The sequence below is a fragment of the Calypte anna genome, chromosome 3, assembly GCF_003957555.1.
Source record: "Calypte anna isolate BGI_N300 chromosome 3, bCalAnn1_v1.p, whole genome shotgun sequence".
NCBI lineage: Eukaryota > Metazoa > Chordata > Aves > Apodiformes > Trochilidae > Calypte > Calypte anna.
In genome coordinates this window covers 22,476,479-22,503,433 of record NC_044246.1, presented here as the reverse complement: position 1 = coordinate 22,503,433, position 26,955 = coordinate 22,476,479, and the positions used below count along the sequence as shown (strand labels likewise).

At 41.4% G+C, this 26,955-nt stretch overlaps 1 protein-coding gene across 1 annotated transcript; it reads left to right on the top strand.

Moving 5' to 3' along the window:
• Nucleotides 1-1,393: 1,393 nt before the first annotated feature.
• Nucleotides 1,394-9,861, top strand: NEK2 (NIMA related kinase 2). Its single transcript, XM_030447821.1, has 9 exons — nt 1,394-1,533; nt 1,815-2,032; nt 3,677-3,914; nt 4,614-4,696; nt 4,930-5,056; nt 5,835-6,054; nt 7,034-7,088; nt 7,171-7,241; nt 9,635-9,861. Exons 1-9 carry the CDS (start codon nt 1,438-1,440, stop codon nt 9,859-9,861), a joined length of 1,335 nt encoding a protein of 444 aa, XP_030303681.1. The 5' UTR covers nt 1,394-1,437.
• Nucleotides 9,862-26,955: the final 17,094 nt, after the last annotated feature.

Sequence of the window (26,955 nt, the reverse complement as noted above, 5' to 3'; positions counted from 1 at the left end):
GGTGGCCAAGAAGGCCACCAGCACCCTGGGTTGTATCAGCAATAGTGTGGCCAGGGCAGGGATCATCACCCTATGCTTGTCACTGGTGAGGCCACAACTCAAATCCAGAGTTCTCTTTTGGGCCCCTCACTACAAGAAGGACATTGAGTTCGTGGAGCATGTCCACAGAAAGGCAGCTGAGCTAGGGAAGGGTCTGGAACAGAAGTCTTATGAAAAGCATCTTAAGGAATTGTGGGCGTTTAACCTGGAGAAAAGGAGGCTTGAGGGGTGACCTTCTCACTCTCTACAACTACTTGAACAGAAGTTGGAGGGAAGCGAGGGTTGGTCTTTTCTCCCAAGTAGCAAGCAATAGAACAAGGGGAAATGGACTCAAGTTTAAATTGGATATTAGGAAACACTTCTTCATTGAAAAGGTTGTCAGGCTCTGGCCCTGGCCCAGGCTGCCCAGGGTCGTGGTGGAGTCTCCATCCGTGGAGGGGTTTCAAAGCTGTGCAGATGTGGTGCTGAGGGACATGACTTAGTTGTGGCCTTTTCAGTGCTGCTGTAACAGCTGGACTTGGTGACCTTAAAATGGTCTTTTCCAATCAAAACCATTCTATGATTCTATGAATTTTCCTCAGCGATCGTAAGGGAGAATTTTTCAGAACGCCTTCCTATTACTATGAACACTTTGTAACACTAAAAAACACGACACGCTACACCAACTTTCTATCAGTATCTGTTCAACTGACCTTATTATTTCAGGAAAAGGGATGATTTGTCGTTGTTTCTAATAATAATAATAATAAGAGTCTCTTCCTGAGAACCTTATTTACCCCTTCCCGGGGGACGGTTCCTCCAGCCCCCCATGTGCCGACCCGCGCTGTCAGGACAGCGGGGCCCTAACGCAACGGGGGGCCAAGGCCAGGGAGGTGACAACCCCGCTCTAGGTAAGAGGGGAACCCCGGGGGTTCGTCTGCTGCTCATTTCAGACCTTGTTCTCCTCAGAATTCCTGAACGGAAGGAGATCACACGCCGACGAGCCGGCGGAACACCGAGAGGCCACCCACTGCCTCAGCCAGCCTGCGGGGAAGGACGGACACCTGCTGGACACCTCGCTCTGAGGAACCGCATCACCGGAAAGAAAGCTGAGCTCCACTGCCCCACAGAACCGGGCCACACCGAGCCGGACCGGGCTGAGGCAGCTCCGCCCACAGGTAGGGATCCCGCCCCAGCTCTCGCGATAGCATGCGCGATAGCTCCGTGCCTCCACAGCCCCCGCCGTTGTAACGGCCGCAATCCACCGGCCGCTGTTTACGGCGTCTCAGCCAATGGGGAGGCGGGTGCGTGGGCGGGGCTGTGGATCCCGACCAATGGAAGGGAGGGGCGGTGCATTTGAACGGCGCGGCCGCCCCGGCGGTCCCGTGGGGAGTTGGTGACGGTGGTGGTAGCGCTGCCATGCCCAGCCGGCTCGGAGACTACGAGGTGCTGCTCACTATCGGCGCCGGCTCCTATGGCAAGTGCCGCAAGGTGCGCCGTAAGGCCGACGGCAAGGTGAGGCTGTGGCGGCTGCAGGGGTTGTGGCGGCTTGCAGGGGTTGTGGCGGCTGCAGGGGTTGTAGCGGCAACGGCCGCAGCTGCGGTGGGGGCCGAGGTGGCACCGCTCTGCTCTGGTGCCCTTGACTGGGCGGTGGGTTTCAGCAGCGTGCTGGCAGCTCTCCGAGATAAGCGAGTGGGCTTTGGCAGCCCCTCTTCCCCCCCTCCCCTCCCTGGCAAAGCTCTGATGTGTGTATGAGTCGTTCTGCAAGGGGCTGTGTGTTTTCTTTTCCTCCCTAGATATTGGTATGGAAGGAGCTGGACTACGGCTCGATGACCGAGGCAGAGAAGCACATGCTTGTTTCGGAAGTGAATTTGCTTCGTGAGCTGAGGCATCCGAATATTGTCCGGTATTATGATCGGATCATCGACAAAAGCAACACAACCCTGTACATCGTGATGGAGTACTGTGATGGGGGCGACCTGGCGAGTTTAATTGCAAGGTGCACCAAAGAGAGGCACGTGAAATCTATCGCTGGTATCTATTTTGTGGTATCTAGGATAAAGCGTCTTGGGAAAGCTCACAGTGGAATATATCTCTACTTAACAGCTTCTAAACAACTTTGGGTCTCATCCCCTGCACCAAACAGCTTCCCAGAAATGTGAAAGGGTAATACACAATTACAGCGCTGGTGAGAACCGTGCTAATGAATGCACCAACTGATTGAATATGTCCAAATAGCATAAAATCTCCCAGCCTGAGCCCTTCTATGAAGTAGAAGTTGTTGAAGGACTTCTGGATGCAGTGCGAGGCAGGGTGTTGGAAACATGGAACAGTTCTTGGAGATGAGGAGCTTGCTCTGTGAGTTCTTGCTTGCCTATCAGTAAAACTACTTGTACCCCTTTTTTTTGTTAGATCGCCAATATCAAAATATGTGAAAGGGAAAAGTGATTTTGAACATGATGTTAGAAACTACTCGATGTGCCTGCACCCAGTTCTGGGCCCCTCAGTTTAGGAAGGATATCGAGGTCCTGGAGCAGGTCCAAAGGAGGGCAACTAAGCTGGTGAAGGGACTCGAGCACAGACCCTATGAGGAGAGGCTGAGGGAGCTGGGGGTGTTCAGCCTGGAGAAGAGGAGGCTCAGGGGAGACCTTATCACTCTCTCCAACTCCCTGAAAGGAGGTTGGAGCCAGGGGGGAGTTGGTCTCTTTTCCCAGGCAACTCTCAGCAAGACAAGAGGGCATGGTCTCAAGTTGTGCCAGGGGAGGTTTAGGTGGGACATTAGAAAGAATTTCTTTATGGAGAGGGTGATCAGACATTGGAATGGGCTGCCCAGGGAAGTAGTGGGTTCTCCATCCCTGGAGATATTTAAAAAGAGACTGGATGTGGCACTCAGTGCCATGGTCTGGTAACTGCAGCGGTGGTTCAAGGGTTGGACTTGATGATCTCTGAGGTCCCTTCCAACCCAGTCGATTCTATGATTCTAATCTATAAAGTTTGTGGAGACACTGAGTTGATAAGACTTTACCTTGGTTTAATATTAGACTTACCATCCTACTTCTTAAGTATAATACTAGTTTTCATCTTTTTTAAGTACATGATGCCACATGTACTTAAATGTATATACATGTATTTGTGAGAATAGTCTAAACTGGTATTGCAGTTGCCCCTAAACATATCACTATTTTGATTTTAGGAGAGACATATTAAAAAGCGAGTTCTGTCTTGGCTGTATTGTTGTTATATGTTGGTCATAACAGTTTAGAAACAACGGATAGCATACTGCTATATTACTATCATACTTGAGCAAAGGGGCAGATCTCATCACAGAAGCATTAAAGTGATGCTTGTGTTGTAAGTAATGGAAATACTACATATTTGTTAGATGCTTTGGGGAGGAAAGGAAATATTAGGAGAATTGTGCAGCACAAGTTTAGATGTCCTCCAACATATTCTGAGTGGGTTTGTTTTGTTTTTTTTTTTAAACTTTCATTTTTAAAATAGTGCATGTCTGTTGCTTTTGGTTTTCTATATAGGAGCTGGGGTTGATTTAGTGATGTTTTATAGCAGTAAGATTAAAAAAAGCTACAGAACTCAGACTGACAGCAACTTGAGGTATGCTCAGGGAATACCTTTGTTAAACATTGTGTTCATCTTTCAGGCATTACTTGGAAGAAAGCTTTATTCTCAGAGTATTGACTCAGCTGACACTGGCCTTGAAAGAATGTCACAGACGAAGTGATGGTGGAGTCACTGTGCATCGTGACCTAAAACCAGCAAATGTCTTTCTAGATGGGAAGCAGAATGTGAAACTTGGAGATTTTGGACTGGCTAGAATACTGCACCATGACACCAGCTTTGCCAAAACATTTGTTGGAACTCCGTATTATATGTCTCCAGTAAGACCTCCCTTCTGTGCTTTATCTTCTCTCTTGTCCTTCCAAGATCTGTTTTCTGCAGTGTTGGTCTCGGAATACATTAAAGTCTAGGATATTTTAATGAAGAGTTACTAGTCTTAAATGCAGGTGACTTCTCTTATATTGCACGTATGTTCTGGAGACAAGACTGTTCTGTGGTTGTTTTAATCTCCTTTCTTCCTTGCACCTTCACTGTCTTCTAATTAAGGTTCATCACTGTCCAAGTTTTGATATGTTCTTGGAACACTAGAAATTTAAGACATATGTTAGAGTATCTTGTTTCTGAAAAGAAATGGGGAAGCTAGAGTGCTTTTAGGTTTCATAGTGTTGATGTAAAAAGCTTATTAAAATACCTCTTGATGGTAGGATTTTAATTTGTGGTGGAAACAAGTAATAGTGTTATTTTCCCGATGCAATACATTTCGTGTGGGAAAGAATAATGTTGACTGAAATACAGAGTTGTATCAACTGAATATTAGTGCATAAGTTCAGTCTTCTGTAGTGTAGTACTCCATAACTTCTTAAAATCTTGCTAGTAAGAGTCACTGTGGAGGTTAGTTAAGACAGAATCATAAGATAACCCCACTAAGTAATTTTTTAATTCCAATTTGAACCATTGATGATTATTCTATGATAGTAGAACAATGTCTTAAGTTTATTAACTAAGATTGTTCTCTTCAGGAGCAGATGAACTACATGTCCTACAATGAAAAATCTGACATCTGGTCTCTAGGATGCCTCCTGTATGAATTATGTGCTCTCTCGTAAGTACAGCAGTCTGGTAATGAATGTGGAAACACAGCTGTTAACACATTTATTATTAGATTTGGTATAGATTAAAGGTTTTGGAGACTTGTCCTAGCTTTTTATTTATATATTGGTCTTGACATAAAGCAATCAAAACAAATCTTTGATTGCAGTTTTTCTTCTTGGTCTGATACTTTTTAAAGTCCTGTGAAACTAGTAGAAAGAATCTAAGAAAAATGTTCTTTCTCAGGCCTCCATTTAGAGCTTACAACCAGAAGGAGCTGGCAGAAAAGATAAGGGAAGGGAAGTTCAGACGAATACCTTATCGTTACTCAGAGCAGCTGAATGAACTTCTCAAGGAGATGCTGAATGTAAAGGTGAGAATCAGTTAATGATTTTTCCATCACTACTATAACTAGTAGTGAAATACTAGTTTTACTTCTCAATTATGAAACAGACTGATCCAAAGTAGTGGTAGCTATGATCTTGTCACTGGCAATACCATTTTTAGGGGAAGAAAGGAATTGTGTTTTGAGTTCATTAAACAAAGGGAGCAACTCAAGTGTTACACCAGTTTCACAGAATGCAAAAAGGCTGTCTCAGTATTGGCTTAGGGAGAATTTCCTAACAGCATGCTTGACAAGGTCTTGTAACTTCAGGGTTAAAATGGTTCCAGTGTGTTTGGAAGTTGGAAGGGTTTGTTTTGTCTTAGTTTTAGATTTTGCTCTGTACAGCTAACATATAACTTGCTTACCATGGTTGGCATGGGGTTGTCTAGAAGAAGACCGCATGGGAGAACAAGAACCCATCTCTAACAGATACAGATCCTTCAGAAATTAATGAAGAGGCAGAGATGCAGAGTGTTTGCTCTGAAACCTACTGACAATGCCTGTGTAGCATCACCGTTCTGAAATGAGTGGATGCCTGGGCTAGGAGAGCCACACTTTGCAGCATCTGGAGCTGAAGGCTGGTAACAGCCTCCTCCCTCAGTTTTTGTCAGCTGGTTACCCATTCTTAACTAAATTTTTCTCCAACTTCTCCTTTGCTGTAGAGCACCTCAGCTGATTCCAACCTGAGGTGGGTCTTGACTGGGAGTCCCCGGCCTTAATTTTTCTCAGTTACAGATGAAACCTATTAGTAATCTATTTCCTTTAGGATTACTGCCGACCTTCTGTTGAAGATATTCTGCAGAACCCTTTGATAGCAGACTTGGTGATAGAAGAACAAAGACAAATTTCTGATAAAAGAGGCTGGAGATCATGGGAGCCAGAAGGACTGCAGCATTCAGATACTGCAGTGAATGAACTGAAAAGGAAGGAACAACAACTACAGGAGCGAGAACAAGCCATTAAAGAGAGAGAACAACGCTTGGAGCGTATGATATTGAAATTTGGGAAGAGGGTGGCAATGGGTTTCTGATTCAAAAGAGCAAGTGTGGAGGAAGGAACAGTAGACAGCCTTCAAAACCTCTCATTTTAATGCACTAGGGTATTGCACTCATGCATTCACTACTAGAATTCTGTCTGTAGACTAAAACGAGTGCTTAGGCTTACTCATCTATACTTGCTCTTAAGTTCCTAAGGTATAATTGGCAGTCTAGATATAGACATCTGATTTGGGAAGGTTACTAAACATGAATGGCAATTAGGAAAGGATACAGAACAATACGGTTTGAATATATTGTTCTGCACTGTGCAGTGTAGGTTGCTTTTCACCTGCTCTCTAAGTTAACATTACCTGTCCCAATGTGTAACCAAAGAGGAGCCTGATGTTGGCACAAAATGTACTTGAGTAAACTGTCAACTGCTTTTGTACAAGCTGTACCCTATAGGTAGCTTGCCTGTGAAACTGTACAGAAGGCTGGTTCTCAGGAGCTGGGGCTTCCTACCCCTATAAAATACTCCTTTGCATATGCAGTAGGCTCTGCAATACAGATTTTGACTTGCTTTCTGAGCCTGAATAGCAGCTGTTGCAGCTGTAAGTAGGGTGTTTAGCTATATCTGAATTATAATATCTGGTCTAAATTTTCATTTAGGTCTGTTTTCATGTGAGCCATGAATTCATATACAGAATGAAAAGGTGCTATTCTTTCTTTGTTGCAGATATGGCACAGTGTTTAGGGGGAGAGCATTCTTGGCTTTTCTGAGTATTTGTCCATTGCTTTGCTGGTTGCGTTGATAAAGGTCTATCTACACAGCAAAATTACTTTGTTTAGAGTTGTAGAGGCAGAAATATAGATACATGTGACAGGTTACTACTGCTGTCTTTTTCTGCAAGACAATCCATCACACACAATCACTCTAACTTAAACATTTACATATTAACACTGCATATTACCATATTTCTGCTTCCAGAGAGAGAACGGGAGCTCTGCATTCGAGAGAGACTGGCAGAGGACAAACTTGCTAGGTATCTTACTAACCTACAATTGCCTAGATTACGCACTCTGCAATCTTACAACAAAAAGCTTAAACTTCTCTTTTCAAAACAGAGCTGAAAACCTGATGAGGAAGTATAATATCTACCACCAGCAGAAGACATTAGCTTGTGCAGATGGTCCAGGTATGAAAATAGATGAGAAGCCACTTGCAGTGACAAATGTAGACTGGTATGGCCAGAAGAATGTCCCTGATGTTCAGCGTGTTTTATATAAACCCACTGTAGCATTAAAAGCCCCAATTATCTCTGCATTGTTGGGAAGACACTTTAGAGACTTTTGATTTTCTACTTGATGAATGATGCTCAGCCATGAATATGAGTGGCCACTGTCAGCTCTGTAGTCTTGCACTGTTTTGAAAATCAAGTTCTTGTGTTAAATTAATGGAAGTGCTGACTTGTAACCTGAACTTTCCCAGAGCTGTACTGATTTTACTTATGGGTGTCTTTTTATAGACATTTGATTTAGTTAATTTTAATAAAAGTGTATATGTTTAACCACTTCAACTTTAGTTCAAAAACTTCAAGGTGGGAAATGGTATTTTTTGCAAGTGACCTGGGTTGTGATTGGTGCATCATATAACCTCTGAAGAATATAAACTGTTAATATCACACTCCAGTTTAACTTGTTAGGGGGAAAAGACAAAAGGAGGATGGGGAGCAAAACCACACCAAACAAACAACCCAAAACAATCAAAAAAGCCACTACCCATGTTTAACAGTAAAAATTATTCAAGTATCTAAACACACTTTGAAGTACTGGTGGAATTTTAAATATCTAGGTCCCAAATAATGCTCTAGAACAGTGTGAACATCCTCTAACATGCAGTTTTGCTCAGATACAGCTCAAATAAAAGTGAGGTGGTTTTTTTGTTTTTTTTTTTTCCCCAAGAAACACATTACAGCAGGAAAGAACACAAGTAAAATGCTAGCACAAGTTAGTGGTGCTCCATCTATTTCTAACATTCCTGTCAATATCTAGAGTTCTACCTGCCTCTCAATATCTTGTCTCACTTTAACATACAATTAAGAATAAAATTTCATTTGGCTTTCTTTGCCTGTAGCACTGCACAACTGAAAATTAAATGAGCTTTAGTATTTGTTTCTGTTCTCTTTTTCATCTTCCACCCCTGTATGTGATATTAGCAGGGGTATTAATTTTTTGAAGATGGGCAAAGCCACTTAGGTTAATATCTTAAGACAAGACAGTGCAGAAATGTGAATACAGTTATTGCAAGAGTGACCAAATCTTTCAGTATCTCTAGATCACTTTAAACCTTTGTCATAATACTTGCCACCCTTCAAATCAATTCCATGTTACTCTTTTAATACTGTTTAAAAAATTCTCCCTATACTGATACTAACAGACTAGTTTTTTCTCTTGTATGTTCTTGAGATTGCATCTGTTACCTTCAGTTACTCTTCATTTTTCCCACAACTGTTTTATATCTTGCATACCTTAGCTTCCTAATATTTTCCTCAAAGTCACCTGTGTGGTTCACCTTCACAATAAAATGGAATACCAAAAGTTCTGGTTTCTAGGACAATATTCTGGACACTACCCTATTTTTTCACCCATTTTTTTATTCTTAGGGAAGGATTTAATGTTATAACAGGTACCTACTTACTGATAGAAACCTACAAATTTTGGAGCATTCACAAGCCCCTTTGATTTGGTCTTTCTGACATTTCTGTGATTATTGCATCTTTGCCCTAGCCTAATGAAGGTAAAATGAAGGCTTCAGCAGAACTGAGATTAGGATAGTTAGACCTGTACTAAGGTGTTTGGTTTTTTTATTTTTTGTTTTGTTTTTTCCTCTGAGCTGACTCCTGTGAAGTTGGCTCTTATGAGAGATAACTCAGCTGTGTTAATAGCATTTGGTGGTAGTTTTTTTTTACTTAAGTCATTAAAACCTAAATAAATTAACTCCCTTTTGATTGTGACAGTTCTATACAGCTAAAGCAAAGCTATACATGAAAATTCCTGTCGTCTAGACTACAGTGAAAGTAATTTGCTAATTGTTAAGTTATTTGAATTCATTATTCATCAAGTCAGAGCCTTGTTTGTACCACATTGGCTTCCTACAAGGACAGAGTTGGAACAATGTGTGTAATGTAGAAAGATCCTGGGATAGGTTGGGTCTGCCTTTGCTATGAAAGGAAGACAAGGGATTTTTTTTGTAACTGAGAGCCTAGTTTTCTATTCCTATCTGGGATTGGGTTATGTATTACTGTCTTGTCCTTTCTTTGTATGTAAAACTAATATTTCCTTAGGTGTTAGGAGGTACACCCTAGAAACAACAATGCAATGCATGCTTTTACCACAGTTATTTAAAAGCCTTGTTTTCAATTTTTCCTCCAAAAATGGAAAGGGATTGTTGCTGTGAGCTGCAATGCATTTAATTAGATTACTTAAAGCTAGTTAATTAGCAAAATGAGTAAGAGGGTTATAAGACATAAGCTAAGCAATAAAGGTTGTAAGATGTGCTAACTCAGTACTTATTTTTTTATTTCTTAAGATATTGCACTCCTGCTCCCCTTTTCTACAACCAAGAAGAAAGTACACTTTGATGGAAGTGAAGAGAATGCTGTGCCTCCTACTGATTTGGAAAACTATCCTGTTTCCAAAGGGAAACACACTGATCTCAAAAAACGTCTGTATGCTGCAAACCTACGGGCTCAGGCACTCTCTGAACTGGAAAAAAACTATCAACTAAAGAGCAGACAGATCTTGGGCATGCGCTGAAACTCTAACATATGGATAATATTTAACTATTTAGAGTTACTGGTATGTATAGGAAGATATTGGTGCCTCCTGCTTTTAATCTGGAACCTACTGGAAATACATTGTAACAGTTGTTACAAAAATTCTTAGTCTATGGTAGGTAGTTAGTGATAAAGAGCATACAAGATTATACTATGAAAACAGGTAGGTTTGATACCAAGTCAAACAAGATGAAATAATTGTGTTATTAAAAAAAATACTTTGGTCTTCCTTCTGTTTACCATACATTATTCTTCTGAAAACATAAAGAACTAGTATTGTAAAACAGGTGTTTTTAAATCTGCTGTTAAAAACTCATGTTAAAAATGTACAGAAGTTAATCTGTAGGTTAAAATCATACTTTATGTAATGTACAGTACTTGATAAAAGAAGTATTGATACTTTGTGGAAAAAAGTGGCTTTTTGTCTCTGCTTGTAAACATGTTTTAACGATCAAAAGAGCAAAAAGGGATTTTATGCTATCTCTTCTTACTAATAGATGACCTGTCAAAGCTGACCACTTTCAGTTTAATTGTCTTTGACTAATGAGTGGGATGGGTCATTTTAGCCTAATTGATAAGTTCATAGTCCTTTCTGTTTCACAGTTTGTCCATTAGCTCCTGAGAGGCTCTCTTCACAGCAATGCATGCGAAATTACACATTTAGTTTGCCTGGAGACTGTTACAAACTGACCCGTAAGACTCTGTCCTGGATGGGACACCATCCCAGGTCCTAGCAGCTGTGTTTGGGGAGGTGCAATTGTACCTTAATTAACAATCCTTATTAAAGTTTATGAAATATCTCCATCTCTCTCTTCACAATTCTCTGCCACAGTAGGAGTTGCTTGCTTCAGGTGGTGTAAACTTTGTGAACTAATTCAGACTCACTAATTTAAAAGAAACCTTTGGAACTGGAATGTCTGACATTTTATATAACTATTTTCTATCTTTGCATTGAGATGCCTTAAAACATACATTCTTAGGAAACATCTAATTTTCAAAACATATGTTCCTTTATGGGGCCACGGATGTTATCTAAGGAGGTATTTATCCTAAATGCTTTTCACTTAATAGAAGAGAATGTTATTTGAAACATCAATTTTATTTGTTGTATTTGCTAATAGACAAGCACCTGTGTCACCAAGCAATGGTTCTGCTCTACCAGATTCTTAACCACCTAACAGAGCTTGTCATATTTGCATGCACAGTGTTTATTGTTTTCACCACAGCCTGTGCTTAAAAGAATTGGAACATTACCCCTTGGTTTGATAGTCTAAAACCACCCCAGTTCTGATAGTCATTACCCAGCACTAGGTGTGGTCCCAGGTAGCTGTGCCATAGGGATCTGTTCAGATGCTTTCCTCCTGCAGTCTTTCATATTGTTTGAGATTGTCATGCATACCTGGAGAGTAATCCTTGCTTTCTCACCATATTTGTATGTTTGGATTTTTCTGTTCCGTGCCTCAAACAGAAGATCTGCAATGCAGTTCTACTGGCCTTTGTGAGAATCTTCATTGTGTAGCCCATAAACTAGAAAAGATAGAATATGCAGTAGTGTTAGTCTAATCTAAAAAAATCTGCAGGGTGCAAGAATTTCATCATATGCTTTGTCATCTGCAAAATGCAGGTGCCAATTAGGGAAACGTGGAAAACAAGCAACCAAGAAAATAAATTAGTAATTTAAGATTCAGAAAAGACTACATTTTTAAATAGCTGGTATTTGCAAATGCTGTGCTTTTAACAAGACAAAACTAAGAAAATGGCTTGAGAGTATTTTTTTTAATTTTTTTTTTCCCATTTTTTTCTTGGAACGTCTCGATGGAACAAATAATTTCTGCATTTAGAAGTTAAATACCTTCAGAGGAACACCCACTACTTTCCTCTTCCTTATATTCTCTACTGACCTCAAGGTGGCACTGTTGCCCTATAATTTTGGAAATTTCCTTTCGTCTCTTGGTCTCCATAATAATTTAAAATCTAATTTAAATATCTTTTTACTTGTTTTGTTTCATAAAAGCATAAGCGAGTGGCTGCAAGTTGCTGGCTTTCTTAGCCTACAGTGCTTTAGTACTTGCTGGTACAATTAATTGTAATTATCTATCATTTGCCACTTTGCATCTTTTATGCATGTTTTATCAAAATAGTTGCATCAAAGCCTTATTTAACAATTGCACTATTAATGAATAAAAAGTGCCATGGAGAGTGCAGACACTTATCAATCACTATGGCAGTAATAAATTAGAAAAGCTGAAGTTACAACTGTAGCATCAAGCTGCTTAAGCTGCTTTATTCCCACTGTCTTCTTGAAGTATTATCACTCTAATATGATAAATGCAGTGTCTTTTGAGGTTTTTGAAGAAAGAACTTCCAGTATGTGTTAGACCTAGGGGAAGGCATCCTGGGGATGGTTTTCATTGACTCAGGTTTTTTGCTTTGGAATCCTGAAATTCACATTTTCCTACAAAGGCGTAATTGTTTTTCCCAGAGCACACGTGTAGCATTGGATTCGGATTCGGAATGTAATTTTCAAATATATTCAGGAAAAGAAATAGGGGAATTTATTTATATTTTCCCGTTTATGGGAAAATAGTCACTGCTTGCAAAACATTGGCACCATGCTGACAGGTATAGTTACCACTTAAAACTGAAGGTAAGTTGTAAATATGTATGTGGGACAGCTTAATCCTTACTGCATGATAATAATGGTGTGCACTGTTAAATGTTAAGTGACAAATTCATTAGTATTTAGTATCAGTATCAGGAACTTCAATAATTTGCACAGTTGTGAACACAGATGACATATAGAAGTTACCCCTGAAATTACAGAAGTTTTATATGCATGGAATATTATTTAGCTCAAAGATAGATGTGGGGGGAAGTTGCAATCACCATCTTGAAAAATTTGGACCAGAACCCTAATTTTCAGCCCTCTGTATCACCTCGATCAAGCCCCTTACCGGGCCCTACGATGCCATCTCGAACAGCTCGTCTCAGGGGGGAGCTCCAAGACAGCACAAGCTACAGCATCCTCTACAGGTCTTGTGCTATTGGGCACGTTTTTGGTTAACAATGGTGCAATGACTTTGGTGTTTAACCTCGAACAGCTGTGTGGGTACTAAGGGGTGGAATTTACTGGGAAAATAGTGGTCAATTACCGAAATAATTTATTGAATAATTAGCCTGGTCACCTGTCCCTTTTGCAGCCAGATGATCAGGTCATTCCCTGTGAGCGCAGCACTGAAGCGCTGTGTGGATGTTGGCTTGCTGGGCAGATAAAAAGAAATCAGGCTTAAAAGAAATCAGGTTTATATAGAGAGGACCATCATGCTTCTTCCCAAACATAAATATCAGTAGATCATTTAATCTGTACTGCATCACTGAACAGGTGGAGAGATGGCTCTCTCTGGAACTACTATAAACTTCATCATAGGAATTTCACACTGTTGCCCTTACTGTCAGTAACCCAGGAGGAAATGATCTGCTCCTAATAGAGGCACAAGCTGGTTGCAGGTGCTGATGGCAAGAATCAATCTCCTGCATTTCCCTGCTGATACAAGAAGTAGTGCAGAGCAGAAGCTCCCTGCTATTGCTCTTGTCTTCATGCAAAAAAAAGAGACATTGCTCCTCACTAGCCCCTGCATGTACCTCTTGCTGTACTGATTAAGATATTTCCCAGGAAGAAATTCTTCCAGCATTCATAAATACAGCAAAATACAGATGGACCCAATAACAGTGCAGTGACAGCCTCTGGGCTGTGTCTTTGTCATTTTCTTCCCCTGTGTAACTTGTGAGGAGCCAGAGGAATCCCAGGATCTACAAAGGGGTGTATCAGGCATAGAAGCTGAAGCCATCCCTGGGAGCCTGCTTAATAGGCACTTAATGGGCCATGTGGAAGACTTTGCCCTAATTAAGGCAACACACAGTATCATCCACATCAGGTACTAGAAGTGAGTTTTATTTATATATTTACCTTAAAAGTTAGCTGAAAGTTATATATTAATCTTTACAACTTTAAAGAGCTCCACAGGCTGATAGCATAATGCCACGTACTGTTATGCTGCTTTTCCATTTAATTTTGCCAGATCAGCAATGCTGAGAAGTTACTATAAAAGAGGCAACAGTGCCTTTATCTGACATTATTTTGAAGGCAAAGTGCATTTCTGAGGCTCAGCTGCCATGAAATGATGAAGCTTTGTTGGGAAAAAATCCTTTATATTCTACAAAATGGATTTATGCCAGAGTTTTATGATATAAAAGGAAAAGAAAGGCTACAGAGATACCTAGAATTAGCTAGTTCCAGAGATCCTTATTTTTCACTGCAGTGAAAAAAAAATTTGGCTAAGTAACTTTCTTTTTTACTGGTTTATTTTTTGACTGATGGATAATGCTTGTAGCTGGGCTTCCTGGTTCAAGTAGATGTAATTTACAGTCCCAGCTGTTACTGCACTGTTCTCCACTGTGAATATACTATTGGTCTCAATGCATTGTCTACTCCTTTGGCAACTGAAACTCTGAACTGGACATAAGTGAGTAATAACGGTGATGCAGCTTCCACTATGAACTACCATATCTAGTTTTTTGTGGCAAAACTAATTCAACGTGCAGACTTATGAGTCATGTACTTAGCACGTGCTTTTATGCTTGGCTTGAGCAACAATTTTTTTTTTCCATTATTCATACTAATCTGAAAAACTTTTATTTGCAAAAACAGCTGCTAAATATTTTTTTACTGTTTAATCAGCTCTTTTAGCAGGTCCTGCTCTTGCAAGGTCAGCAGAGGCAAGCATATGCATAATACAAATTTTTGCATGTTTGTGTCAGTTGGAGTCCCAAGGACACAGCAGAAGATGACAATGACAAGCTTTCCTTCAAAGTCAGTGAACCCTTGGCCAAACTTCAACTTCATTAGCACTAGAGATACCCTGGGATTTGTAAATACTCACACTTTTTTGCTATTTGGGGAGGGAGAGCAATCCCAAAGGCACAGCAGCAGCAAACCACCCATCTTTCTCAACAGAAGCGAATACAAGCCTCTTTAGGTAGAGCTCTCGATCTTGGCTTCTACCAAACTGGACTTTGCTTGACAAGATTTCAATCACAGACCTCTCTGGAGCTGTTCACAATTTTAGTGAACAGTGAATGCATTTTTTTTTTGTGCTCAGAATCATCCAATTGCAAATACAAGCAGTATTATCTGCCTGACCTCTCAGTGAGATCAGGGAATACTCCAGTGACCCCAGACACAGATGGCTATTGGGGTCATACACAAAATTTAGAAAATCCTTCCTGACCCATGCAAGTGTTAAAGTCAATGACTGACCTGAGTGCTGATTGCCATGTAAAATCTTTCCTAAAGACTACCAATCGATCTTTAGGTGCCACTAGGGAGAGATACTATGGAGTTTCTGAAACCTAGATGATAACATAAACAAAACCATCAGGCCAAATGGCAGATCCTGACAGATAATGATTTCCTGGGAGGTGAGGCACACACCTCCTACAGCAAAGATCCTCATAATTACCTGGTACTGGATTAAGTACTTTGTGGCTGCAACTAAAAGCAGGAAGAAGCATTAGCACTAAGGAAAATTATATCAAGGAAATACTGATAGGAAAAAATAACATATATTTATCAGAATTATTAGCATATAATAATAATCAGAATTATTAACATATATTTATCAGACTTACCTTTAGGGCACATTTTAAATATTTCTCCCCAGGTGAACCGAATGCTAGGAAAATCTCTTGTGCCAGTTTACAGAGAGGGACAATTATGATTAGAGAACTGCTGTAATGTTATGCATTTAAAGGGATTCGTCTGCCTGTAAGGCAGGCTGGGGCCTCATTCCCATGAGATGTAAGATCCTTTTTTCACCAATCTTAATTCAGCCAGCCTCAGCAGTGTGGTAGGTGCAGGCCAGCAGTGCGATGAGCACAGATGAGCAACCCAGAATATGTCACTAAATCTCTGTGTAAAATGCAATGAGTAAAATTCCCTGCTCTAAGTTTCCCACTCTTTCAAAGCCAAATTCCTGTCTCAGAGCTTTAGGTCTCAAGATGAAAATGAAGCTTACAGGGGGACATCACTTCCTTGTAAAGCCACATTCAGTGGAGCTCCATGTGTTATCAAAAGGGGAAAGGGCATAAAATGATATTTTCTTGTTACTGATGTGAAGTAAGGGACTGAAATCAAGACGCTGCATTGCCTAAGCTCATAGAATTTCTCTGGGCAGAGCCCTGGAAACTGTGTTTCAGAGGCTCCAAATGGAATTTGTGTATGAACAACCCTATCCTTCACTGGAACATTTTTTAACCTCCTTCTGTGATCATTTTGCCACCTCACATTCTGGCTAAAAGAACCCATGGCAAACACATCTTGTAACTGCTGCTAATTTGCACTTGCTGCTAGTATGGCTGTGGGTGCAAATCAGACAGTTTAAGTGTTGGCAAGAAGCAGTGAGTTAATCAGGGCCTTGGAAATGTGGTCCCCTGCTTGTGCTGCAGGGAATAAGCTCAACTGAATGGCAAAGCCCAGCCAGGGAACTCAGCCTTGGGCTTGAGCCAGACAGTAACCATGAGGTTTGTTTTCAAATCTGGCTCTGCAGTAACTTCTTAAATAAAATCCCAGAACCTGGCTCAAATTGAGCAGATGTTCTAAGGCCACTTGCTTTTTTAAAACTTTTTTTTTTTTTTTCAGTTTCAATTCCTTCTTCAAAGTAACTTTCTGGAAGTGAAGTAGCACCTCAGCATTATGGAAATAATTGTCAATGTTTGCAAGAGGCCTGTCATAGCTGCATTGCCTTGGTTGCATGCAAAAAACTCTGTCAGAAATGGGAATTGTGTCTAAAGGTTTGCTACATATCCTGCCCTGACCCTTCACCAAGCTGTTTCTCCACACCCTTCACCTTGGACAAACAATGAACTTCCTCAAAAAAACTCCAAAACAACAAACAAACAAATTATCAAAACCAACCAAAAACCTCACAACTTTATAAAGTGGGATTGAAGAAATTACTGTGCTGTTGTGAAGTACTTTCAGATCTGTACATGCTGAATAATTCTATTTTAACTCTTCCTAACCATGGAGCTATTAGTTGACACGTAACACTATACTGTATGTAACCAACTGTCATCAGTGCAAAGTTGGAGAAAAACTGTGTTTTGCATGGATTTATTATTGCTATTATAATACAAACATGTACTACCAAAGACACTGTCAGCTTTAGACCCAATCCAGTATCCCATAGTGCCAGGCTGTGAATGAATATTTTTCAGTGATCCTACTGCAAAATCATCATTTGTTCTCTTACAGAAAATCAGAAGCATCAACAAGAAAAGCACAGAATGTAAAATCAAACCTTTGCAATGGTAAGGAAAGCTTTCAGCATATGCAAACACAGAATTGCCTTCTACTCTTTTTTTTTTTAGTAATGCAAAACAATTTGCCTCTTTCCCCATTTATAAACTCGTTCTCCTTGGTGACTCGACCTGGAAGAATGATAGCTGCTCACTTCTTTCACATCAGGAGAACTTCTTATCATGCTGTAAATCATCCTGTCCTGCTGCAACCTCAGCAGTGCTGAGAAACAGGATATGGACCCAGTCTCATCACCACGTGTCCCTTACAGCATGCAACACATTGAAGACCCCTGACCATTAGTGAGATCCTTTACTACCCTTGATAAATACTGACTAATTATAAATGAATGAAAAGAACCGTAGACATTTCTCAACATGTGGGTTATTCTAAGGAAACTCATATTTGAGACTTGCACTACCTGGCAATGTGGGGTTTTTTTGTTTGTTTAAGTGTGTAGCTGTAGAAAGAAAGCCACACTGGTTTATCCAAAACACACCAATGCAGGCCACTAGGTAAAATGGAAATAATCTATCCTTTTGACTTTATAACTTAAATTAATACCAGCCTTCTGATTTGACAGCCCAGTAGCTTGACTTCATCCCTTCACAGGAGAGGAAGCTCACTTTGAATTAACAGGGTGAAATTGTCTTCACATGTATGCAGTCTGTGTTCTGCTTTCCCATTGAGATTGCTCAGAATAATGTCCCTCTTGCTTATTTGTTTTAAAGAAGTGGCTACTTCTTATAAAAAGAGGAAGGATAGTTACAGCTAATTTTATATAGGTTACTGAGAAGCTATCAAATGATAATATTTCATATCTTTTCCCCTCTTAAAATTCTTTTCTGAGTTAATTGTCCTTTGGCAAGGGAGTGAGTGTCTATTTAAACAACGGTATCTTATTTACAGCTACTTAGGGTTTCACTGTCATTTGTCTGGGATGGTGGGAGTATTAATACTAATTCAGCACTGTTGGAAGCAAAGGATTTTCATGTAATTGCCTTTGTATGGTACGTGTTATAAATGAGAATTCTCATTTAGGATGCATTTCACAAACCATTTCTTTGAGTGTTATGAGGAAAGTTTTCTGCAAAATTTGGGCAAAATATCATACTACAAGGTCTACAAACACCTTCAGATATGGCTTTAGGGTCATCTCTTTCTGGTATTTTACTTCTGGATTTTCTCTCATGTTGATCTTCATTAATGTTTTATCTATCTTCTTCTGAAACATTCCCAATATCTGGACCTGAGTGATTGTGGCTGCTTTTGCCAGGAGACACAGGCATCCAGGGAATATTCAGACTGCAGGTCTAGGATACTAAGGAATGAGAGCTTCCCCATGGCCTGAAACCTTTCCATCCCTGCTGGCTAGGCTGCAAGAAGACACCATGCAGTTTAGGCAGAAGCCTTATGTGATGATCTCTGGGTCAGGGTTGAAAGTTTTATCAATGCTATGGCTCCTAATGATCAACCTTTGAGCAGTAACTTGAGGATTTGTCCTTGAGATAATCTGTACATTTTTTCTTTCATCTGTGATGAAAGCACCTGTGAAGGACAGGGGATTCCCAAAGAAACATGTCCTTTTTGGCAAAATACAACCTACTAAATGCTACAAATGGATGCATTTCCCTTGCTTCCCTACTGATGAACATTTTAAGTTTCAGGCCAGGATGACGAGATGACTGTGTGGGTATGCTCAGCATCTGCCATATGTCATACACTGATGAACTAAGAGGTTTGCAAGCAACTAAGGAAAGTTGCTGAAGTATGCAAAACTAGGGCAAGATTATTAGGTTTTGTCCTTCGATTGTAAATGCAAGAAGAATTCTGGCCCTATGGGAGCTGTTGATGCTATTGTGGCCTGGGCTGTGCACAAAGCCCTGCCTTTTTGATTTAGAGTGTTTATTTGTTTCCAGACCTCTTTCCCCACCATCCCTCATTTCTGTTCTCTCTGGGGATGATTCACTGGAATGATGCCTCATGAGTAGAACACCCATCCAGCAAAAACATTTGAGGACAGACTTTAAACTGAGCAAGTGTTTTTATTACTTCCTGTAAAAGAATGTCTTTACAAAGTGATACCCTTATGTCTATTTTAAATAATACATCTTATTAATAAGTCATTTTAGACAAAGAGAAACCAGTAGACACTGCCCTCCCTCTCCAGTGAGGCTGTCGAAAGGAAGCTAGGACTTCCAATTTAGAAGAAATAACTAACTCAAACTCTGCCTATTGTTTGCTTTTGATTTCTTTCCTTCTTGCTGTCTCTGCTCCACCTTGTCTGTCTGCTCCATCTCCTTTTGCATTTTTCAGTCACGCTGTTTTGTTTGTTTTATTTAACTGAAACAAATAAAGCCCAGGATATCAAATTGTTTGTTCTCTCCAGCACCAGGACTCAGGAAAGCATGGATCCTTGCTCTTAACTTTCCTCGTAAACAGCATCTGCCCTCTGTGTGCATGCATGTGCGGACACTAAATTGATTATGTCCTTGGCAGTCACTCAGAGGTGAGATGGCCACACTTGTAATTGCCAAGATTGTGTGCAAATAGATGTCTGTGCATATTTTATGCTACCATTGTGGCACTTTGAAATTTCCCAGACTGATAGATCTTGGAAATGCAGCTACTCCTCTTTTTCACTGTAAGAGCAACAACCCTAAGAGTTGTTAAGAGGGCTGGAGAACTGACTGATCTCACTGAAACTGCCAGGGGAGGCAGATAGCAGCACAGAAATTAGCATGCTAAACACAAACCACTATTTACCTTGGATATCTCGTTATTCTTTTGACTTAAAAGGAGTATTGTATTCTTCTCGCTGCTTTGCTAAAGAAGCATTTCTCCAGCAGTAAAATAAAAAAAAAAATTTAAAAAGCAGGTTTAATTATTAGCTGCCTTGCCACCTTGGTGGCTTCAGCAGGCTTCCTGCAGACTTTGCAGATCACCACACCAGGGCACCCCCAAAAGCTGTCTTGGAAGGAAAAGCTGGAGGTGACCATTCCCCTCTACAAGCTCCATCTTTCCCAGACTAACAGCTGTACAGGAGTGACCATGAGGAGGTGGCTGCAGTGCTGCTGCTCCTGTCACTTGGCAGTGGGTGAGAGAGTCCCCGAGCACGTGTGCTATCCTGGCGACCCAGTGGGACAGATCTGTCACTGACTGAGGCAGATAACAGAGAAACATGAAACCAAGGTGCCTCTGAGTTTAGGGTGACAGTAAGGCCACCTCTAAGAAGACATGGCACTGAGCTCTGAGCTCCATCACCGACCAGGGGCAAGGAGCATGGAAAGCTGAGCATGGGTCCCAGGGTGGCACAGAGCTGCTCAGCACTGCTCACAGCCCCCTTTCTGGGCAGCCCTGAGGAGGCTTTCCATTGCCAGAATATGATGTGGGATCAACACTCATTTTTTTTTTTTAACCTGTGGCTGGCTTAGGTGGCATGCAAACTGCTGGGTTTTGGCTGCCAGAGAGGGATGTCCATGTGTAGGGAGTTGTGTCCCCATTATACCCAGCAGCACAAACAGGCTGTGTGACACAGATACAGCAGGTGAGGAGAGGCTAGAGGTCAGGACACCGTGGAATGTGGAGCTGGGATGAGTCACCTCAGTAAAGAGTGGACTGGACTCAGTTGTGCTCCATGTCCTAGTAGGAAACACTGAGCCATGTGCCACCACCAGAGTGTTCCAGGTGCTCCAGCTGCTGGATCAGAGTCAATGCCAGGAAACCATTGCACATGACCATAGTGAATTACAATGACAGAGATCAAGCAGCTCCTCCTTTCCCTCCTGCAACACTTCCCAGCCTACACACTGCCTGCATGCCACCATACCCAGCATTTCAGGAGCACACCCAACACCTTGTTTCCCCACACAGGGTGTCCTGGAGGGCAATCTACTGGTATGGGTCCCTCCCATGGAGGACCACGTCAGCGAAGCCTGTTACAACTCCTTGTGGAAATGAGAGCACATGAAAATGAGAGCACTAGAACACTATCGTCTGCCTCCATGTGCAGGCTCAATCAAGTCTCCAGGAATCCAAAATAGCATGTGGGAAACATTTTTACCATTTAAGATTAGAAACACAGGTCTTGGCTATCACTGTTAACAAACACAGAAGCTCCAAAGATGAGCTTGGCAAAGACCTAATTAATTGATTTTTATTTTTATAGTGCTTATAGTAACAATATATCAGCACTCTGATATAAAATGCATGCACCGGTTCTCATCGTTTGAACAGGAGGGACTATAGGAGGGCTTTTGGACTCTGAGAGGGGCGGAACACAAAGGGAGGGATCTATTCCCTCCCATTTCCTGCCCATACTCTATAGGATCGGGAAGGTCAGGCAGCTCCTCCTCTTTTTCTTTCAATTTGCTGCTGGCCGAGCTGCCGTTCACGTGCGCTTCTTTACCTCCAGCTCGCCCCGTGCTCGTCAGAGCCCAAATCTATTGGGTTGGGTGTATATATATATATATATATGTATGTATATGTATATAATTCGTATATATTTGTATTCTTTGTTACTTTATCTTTTATGTTATGTTATCCTTTATTATGTCTTTCCCCTGTGTTTGTAAATCTGTGTCCAATAGTTTTCAGTTTCCAACTTAAAGGCTCCAGTCTTTATTCCCCTTTTATCTTCCCTTTTGGGGAGGTGTGGGGTGTGGATAGAGAGTAATTCTGTCCTTAGGTTTGTGATCCACCCAAACTGCCCAGGTGTGACACCAGTGCACTAACAACACTGGTGTGCTGTGATGTTGCTCATCAAATAAGCACATATTTTACTTATTTTTGTATTCCCTTTTTTTACACGGAGAATAGCTTCCTACAGGGAAATTTCCAAGAACCAGTTAGGCTCTAATTAGCAAAGGCACAAAATATGCCTACTGTATGTGGCTAATAAAAAATGGACTAAGCATATTCCTAGAACTCTACTTGGCACTTTGCATGATCCTAAGGCTACACACAGTCTAACTGCAGCTTTTTGCACAAGAGCTTGACAGGAAAAAGACCTTTATCCCCAGTGTTAAATAACCAGAAAATATACATTGTTAGTCAATAAGGGAGATGGAGCAGGTATTTCACAAACAGATTACTTGGAAACTTGATGGACAAGTCCTGCCTGGGACAGCACATGGTAAATGCTGTATTTAATACTTGCCTTGTCATAGCAGTGGCAGAAACGTGTTGCCTTCACTGGCTCTGCAGCTACTCTGGCACATGATTTAATCCACCCATGCTGATGTGAATGTTTCCCCAAACATTAAGAAGGAAAAATCTGGCCACATACAAAGCAGGGCAATGAAAATAAAGTGCTTAAGAAGCAATGTTCACAGTTACTGTTTCACTATGCAAATAGCCATTCATGATGAACTGCAGAGAATTAAATGAAGGTGTTTTGAAAACTCTGGCCTGAAGTGAGGCTCCTCCATACATACCGGCCTACATAAATGACCTCCTTTCCAAAAGCAGCCACCACTCCTGTTTGCTTCTGAGGGAACTGTTGGCTCCCCAGGACTGATTAAATCAAAACACTTCCTCTATGCCTGTGAATTTTAGCTTGGAGACAGAGCTTTGAACATCACGTTTCTAGCATGCTGGTATAAGCATTAGTATCAGCAGGACGGGCTGCTGGATTCTAACATAATTCAGTTTGTGGTGTTAAAGAACTCAGCTTATGATTTGATGTGCAAATAAAAAAACCCTTATCTTGCAATAGGCAGAACTGGCATGTGGGAGCAGGAGTCAGCCTCAGGAGTTAGCCCTTGACCTCATCTCTGAGCCATTCACACCAGGCTTTCTTTACAGTCAGTGACAGAAATGAGCACTCTAAAGGTGGGATTAATGTAATCAAGTACATACTACTGTAGGAAGAGATCAATAACGTTTCAGGCTGCATTGACAAAGCTGATTAGATCTCTGCTGACTCTAAAGGGAGAACTCATGATCTGAAGATGTTTGTGTGTCAGCTACCAATTCCCAGGCATGAATCCTTCCCTTATTGTCCAGTTGAGACAGTGGTTTCCTGATCAGCATCAGCAACTATGGGCTCTTACCAGTATCTGGTCACACACATTTCCCTGCCCTCATCACATGGTCCTGTGTGTCAGCTCTAGCAGTCCTGCAGCCCTGGGTTAATAAAATTAACTTGCTGAACTGGCTGAAAACTGAAGATGCTGAAGAAAAAGAATTTGGTTTTGTTTGCACTGTCAGGCAGAGCTGATGCCCCTCCTGGCATCATATGCCCTAATTGCTAGAGCTGAGACCTAGTTGGGAGCAGGAACATCATTTCTGAAGGGAAATGTGACTGTGCCTCTTGGCACCAGGTTTTTAGTTGGACCAGCTTATATTGATCACAAAATAGCCTCTTTGGAAGGCAGTTTTGAAAATTAATATGTATTGTTACAGAACATAAAGTCAACATGTTTTCCCTACAGTCTTGGGATAGAATTTGACAAACAACAAATACAACTGATCCTTGAAAAGAGGTGATGAGACACAGCAGAGACCTTCATGTCTCTGTCCTCATATGAAGGCCATGTTTGGTTCTTGGGGAAAGCAGCAGTGTCTAGCAGCTCTCACAGTCAGGATTGCAGCATCTTCCAAATCACAGCATCAGCTCTGGGGAGACACAAAGTTAAATGATCTGGACTGAAAAAATCTTGCCTCTAATCTGGGCAAAGGTGATTTTGGGACCAAGCAGGTCCCAAAATAGTCATCTGAAGAAAATGTTTATGGCAGTTACAAACTTGGTTTTGGTAGATGGCACTGATCATATGACACCATATGGTAGAATGGCATCTTTACATATTTTCAGCTTAGAAAGGGCAGCCTTTGTCATAAGCTTGGTTAACAGCTGATGAAACAGCTATCAACAGCATCTACAGACTAAATGGGATTTAGCAAAAACACTTGAAGCAGCAAAACAAACATTTGCTTTTTTTTCCCCCCACTGATACATCCACTTGTGTAATAAAGGGAAATACACCCATCTGAAGATGACGCAATTCATGTCTAATATATAAATGGTAAAATGACAAGCACGCTAGGCCACTGGAAGGCCTTTACATGAAAGTGACCTGGTGTTACCGAGACAGATGGATGCAGATCTTGTCTGCTGCGTGTTGTGGCAGCAAGAGCTGCAGAGCTGTGTGGGCAGATGAGCTGGCTGGAAGCACCAGGTGTACCTGGGGATGAGCCCGAGGCTGCCCTCCAGATCAGACCTGTTGGTGCTGGGTCAGGTGGGAGCCTGTGAACGTGTGCTGCATGGAGGCCCCCATGCCTGAGCATGCTCTGCTGCTAGTCCTGTGCCACCAGGCTGTTTGCCTGTCCTACAGCACAGAAGCAATGGGATCTGCCATATCCAATGCTCATGGCTGTTCAGGAACCACCCTGTCAGCTGCAAATCCCCAGTGTGATGGCTTTCCATCGAGTTTGCCTGGGGATCTTCCTCTTTGTGGCCAATACTGTTCTTGTACCAGGTTCTCATATTGCCTCGTTCAGTCCTCAGGACTGAAATCAGATCTTTGCAGTGTGCCCTTGATGTCACCGAGCTCCCAGGAGACAGAGGTGTACAAGCATGGCCTCTTCTCAGAGCAAAATGTGTCACCATAGGACATTTCTTTATTGGCAGCGTTGCACAGGTGTTCTTCAGCCTCACACGACTGAAAGCTGCACTTGCTGAGCTAGTTTTGAACTGACTTTTCAAATGCCAGAATGTGCACGTTTATAATTTCCCTACAGCATTAGCTGTTCTTGTAGGGACTTCTAGGGACTTATCTCAAAGGATCTGAGCAACTTTCTACAGCAAGAGACCTTTAGAAATCCTACACCAATGAAATCCAGTATCCTACAGTGACAGTGGAACTCCCACCCCCAAATAACCAGCTTTGATGCCAGAAGATATTGTATGTTCTCTCACAGGGTCTGATGCTGTAGGCAGGTGGTTGGAGGAGGCACCACTGTGATTAGCACACAGCACCCTCAGTGTCCATCCTCAGCAAATCCCTGGTGATTCACTGATACTCATTGCCACAAGGCCAAAATGATTGGCTTAGATTAGAGCTACCAATCTCATGTTCTTTCTAAAGATAATAAAAGACACAGCTAAGCAGTATGATTTATTGAAAATGCCGCATGGATAATTTGTTTCACTAATAATTAAAAATGTTAACGAGCAATCAGCTGCAAAGACATTTTTAAACATTCCATGAATTCCATATTTACCGAATTTTACCATCTCAGTTGAATCATTGTTACTGTCTTTCCAGGAGAGCCACACTGTGTGCAAAAGTGAAAAATAACATATTTTTTCTGACTTTTTTTTCCTTTAATGATTGATATGGTGGTGATTTTTCTAGTAAGATACACTTGAGCATTGGCTGAATAAGGTATTAGCTTTAACTAATACCTTGTTAGCATTAACTTCACAGCTGAATAAAGCAACAATTTCGCCTGCCTAGTTGTGAATTTTAAGAAAATGCTGTTTGTACCAGAAGAAGACAAAGTGGTAACCAAAGCAGCCAGGAAATGCTCTTAAATCCACTAAAAAAACCCAAGCATGTTCATTAAAAACATTTATAGATTGGCTGTGCAGCTAATTGTGCCAGAAGTTATGAAGCAGCTGCAGGCTGCCAAATGCCATTGGATCAAGTAAACAGACTGATATTAAGAAAGCAAAATAACTAACTTCGAAAGCAAAGATCAAATCTGGACATAAGAAAGGCAAACTTATAAAACCATTGTTTCTTTAATAGGCAGAAAAGATTTTGGAAGGGGAAGAAGTGGGGTTTGCAAGGTTCAGAAGTATAGCCTCAACTTGTCTGGAGTTCTGCCACTGGCTTCCAGAGGGTCCGTATTTCACTGGGAGAGTAACCAGGTAGAAGAAATCTCTCTATAGAGTGAGACAGTCTTCTTTTTCTATCTGAATGCCAATTACAGCTATAGTCTTTCTGCAGAAGTCACAAGCAAAAGCATGTAAGCACATGCTTAGTTCACCTCTGCTCAAAGAAGGCCTTTTAATTAACTGCAAACACATGTTTAAGTCCTTTCCTTGATAAAGCTGCTTTCCTGAATCAGGATGTAACAGTGAATTTGGCATGCAGCTATGTGAATAGTAACACTCACTTTCCATTTGTATTGTTTTTCATTAGAAGGAACAAACTTGTTTATGTAGGTAACTGGACAGTGACTGCTTCTGCTCGCTTTGGTGTGGCTTACTGGATCTAATTTGAAGAAACCTTGTAGGGACAGCTAACAGAGAGAGATTGCCCGCAAGAAACACAGCCTAAAATGAACACTGACAGCCTTGAAGTGGAACAGACAGATGGAGTCATGTTTGCCAGAGTCCCACAAGCCTTTATTAGGAGCAGAGAGGTCTGATGACTGCACAGAAAGGGAACAAGTTAAGTGTTAAAAGGAGGCGGTATGCGCTGTAATATGTGACCGTGTTAGTGGTTTGTAGACAGGGTTTCACCTTTTCCAAGTGGAAAGACACAGAGTGGTGAAAAACCCTCCATGGCTGAGCTCTCACCACTTGTAAGCTTATGCAGAAATTCAAACTAAAAGGCAGTGACTTTATTTGCTCAGCAAGCATGCTGAGTAACAGTGAATCTCCCAGGCAAAGTCCCACTCTTCCCACAGTGCTCAGCTGATTTAGGAGAGCTCAGCAGCGCCCAGCACAAAACATTTTATTTCAGAACAGGTGACAAGCAGCAGCTT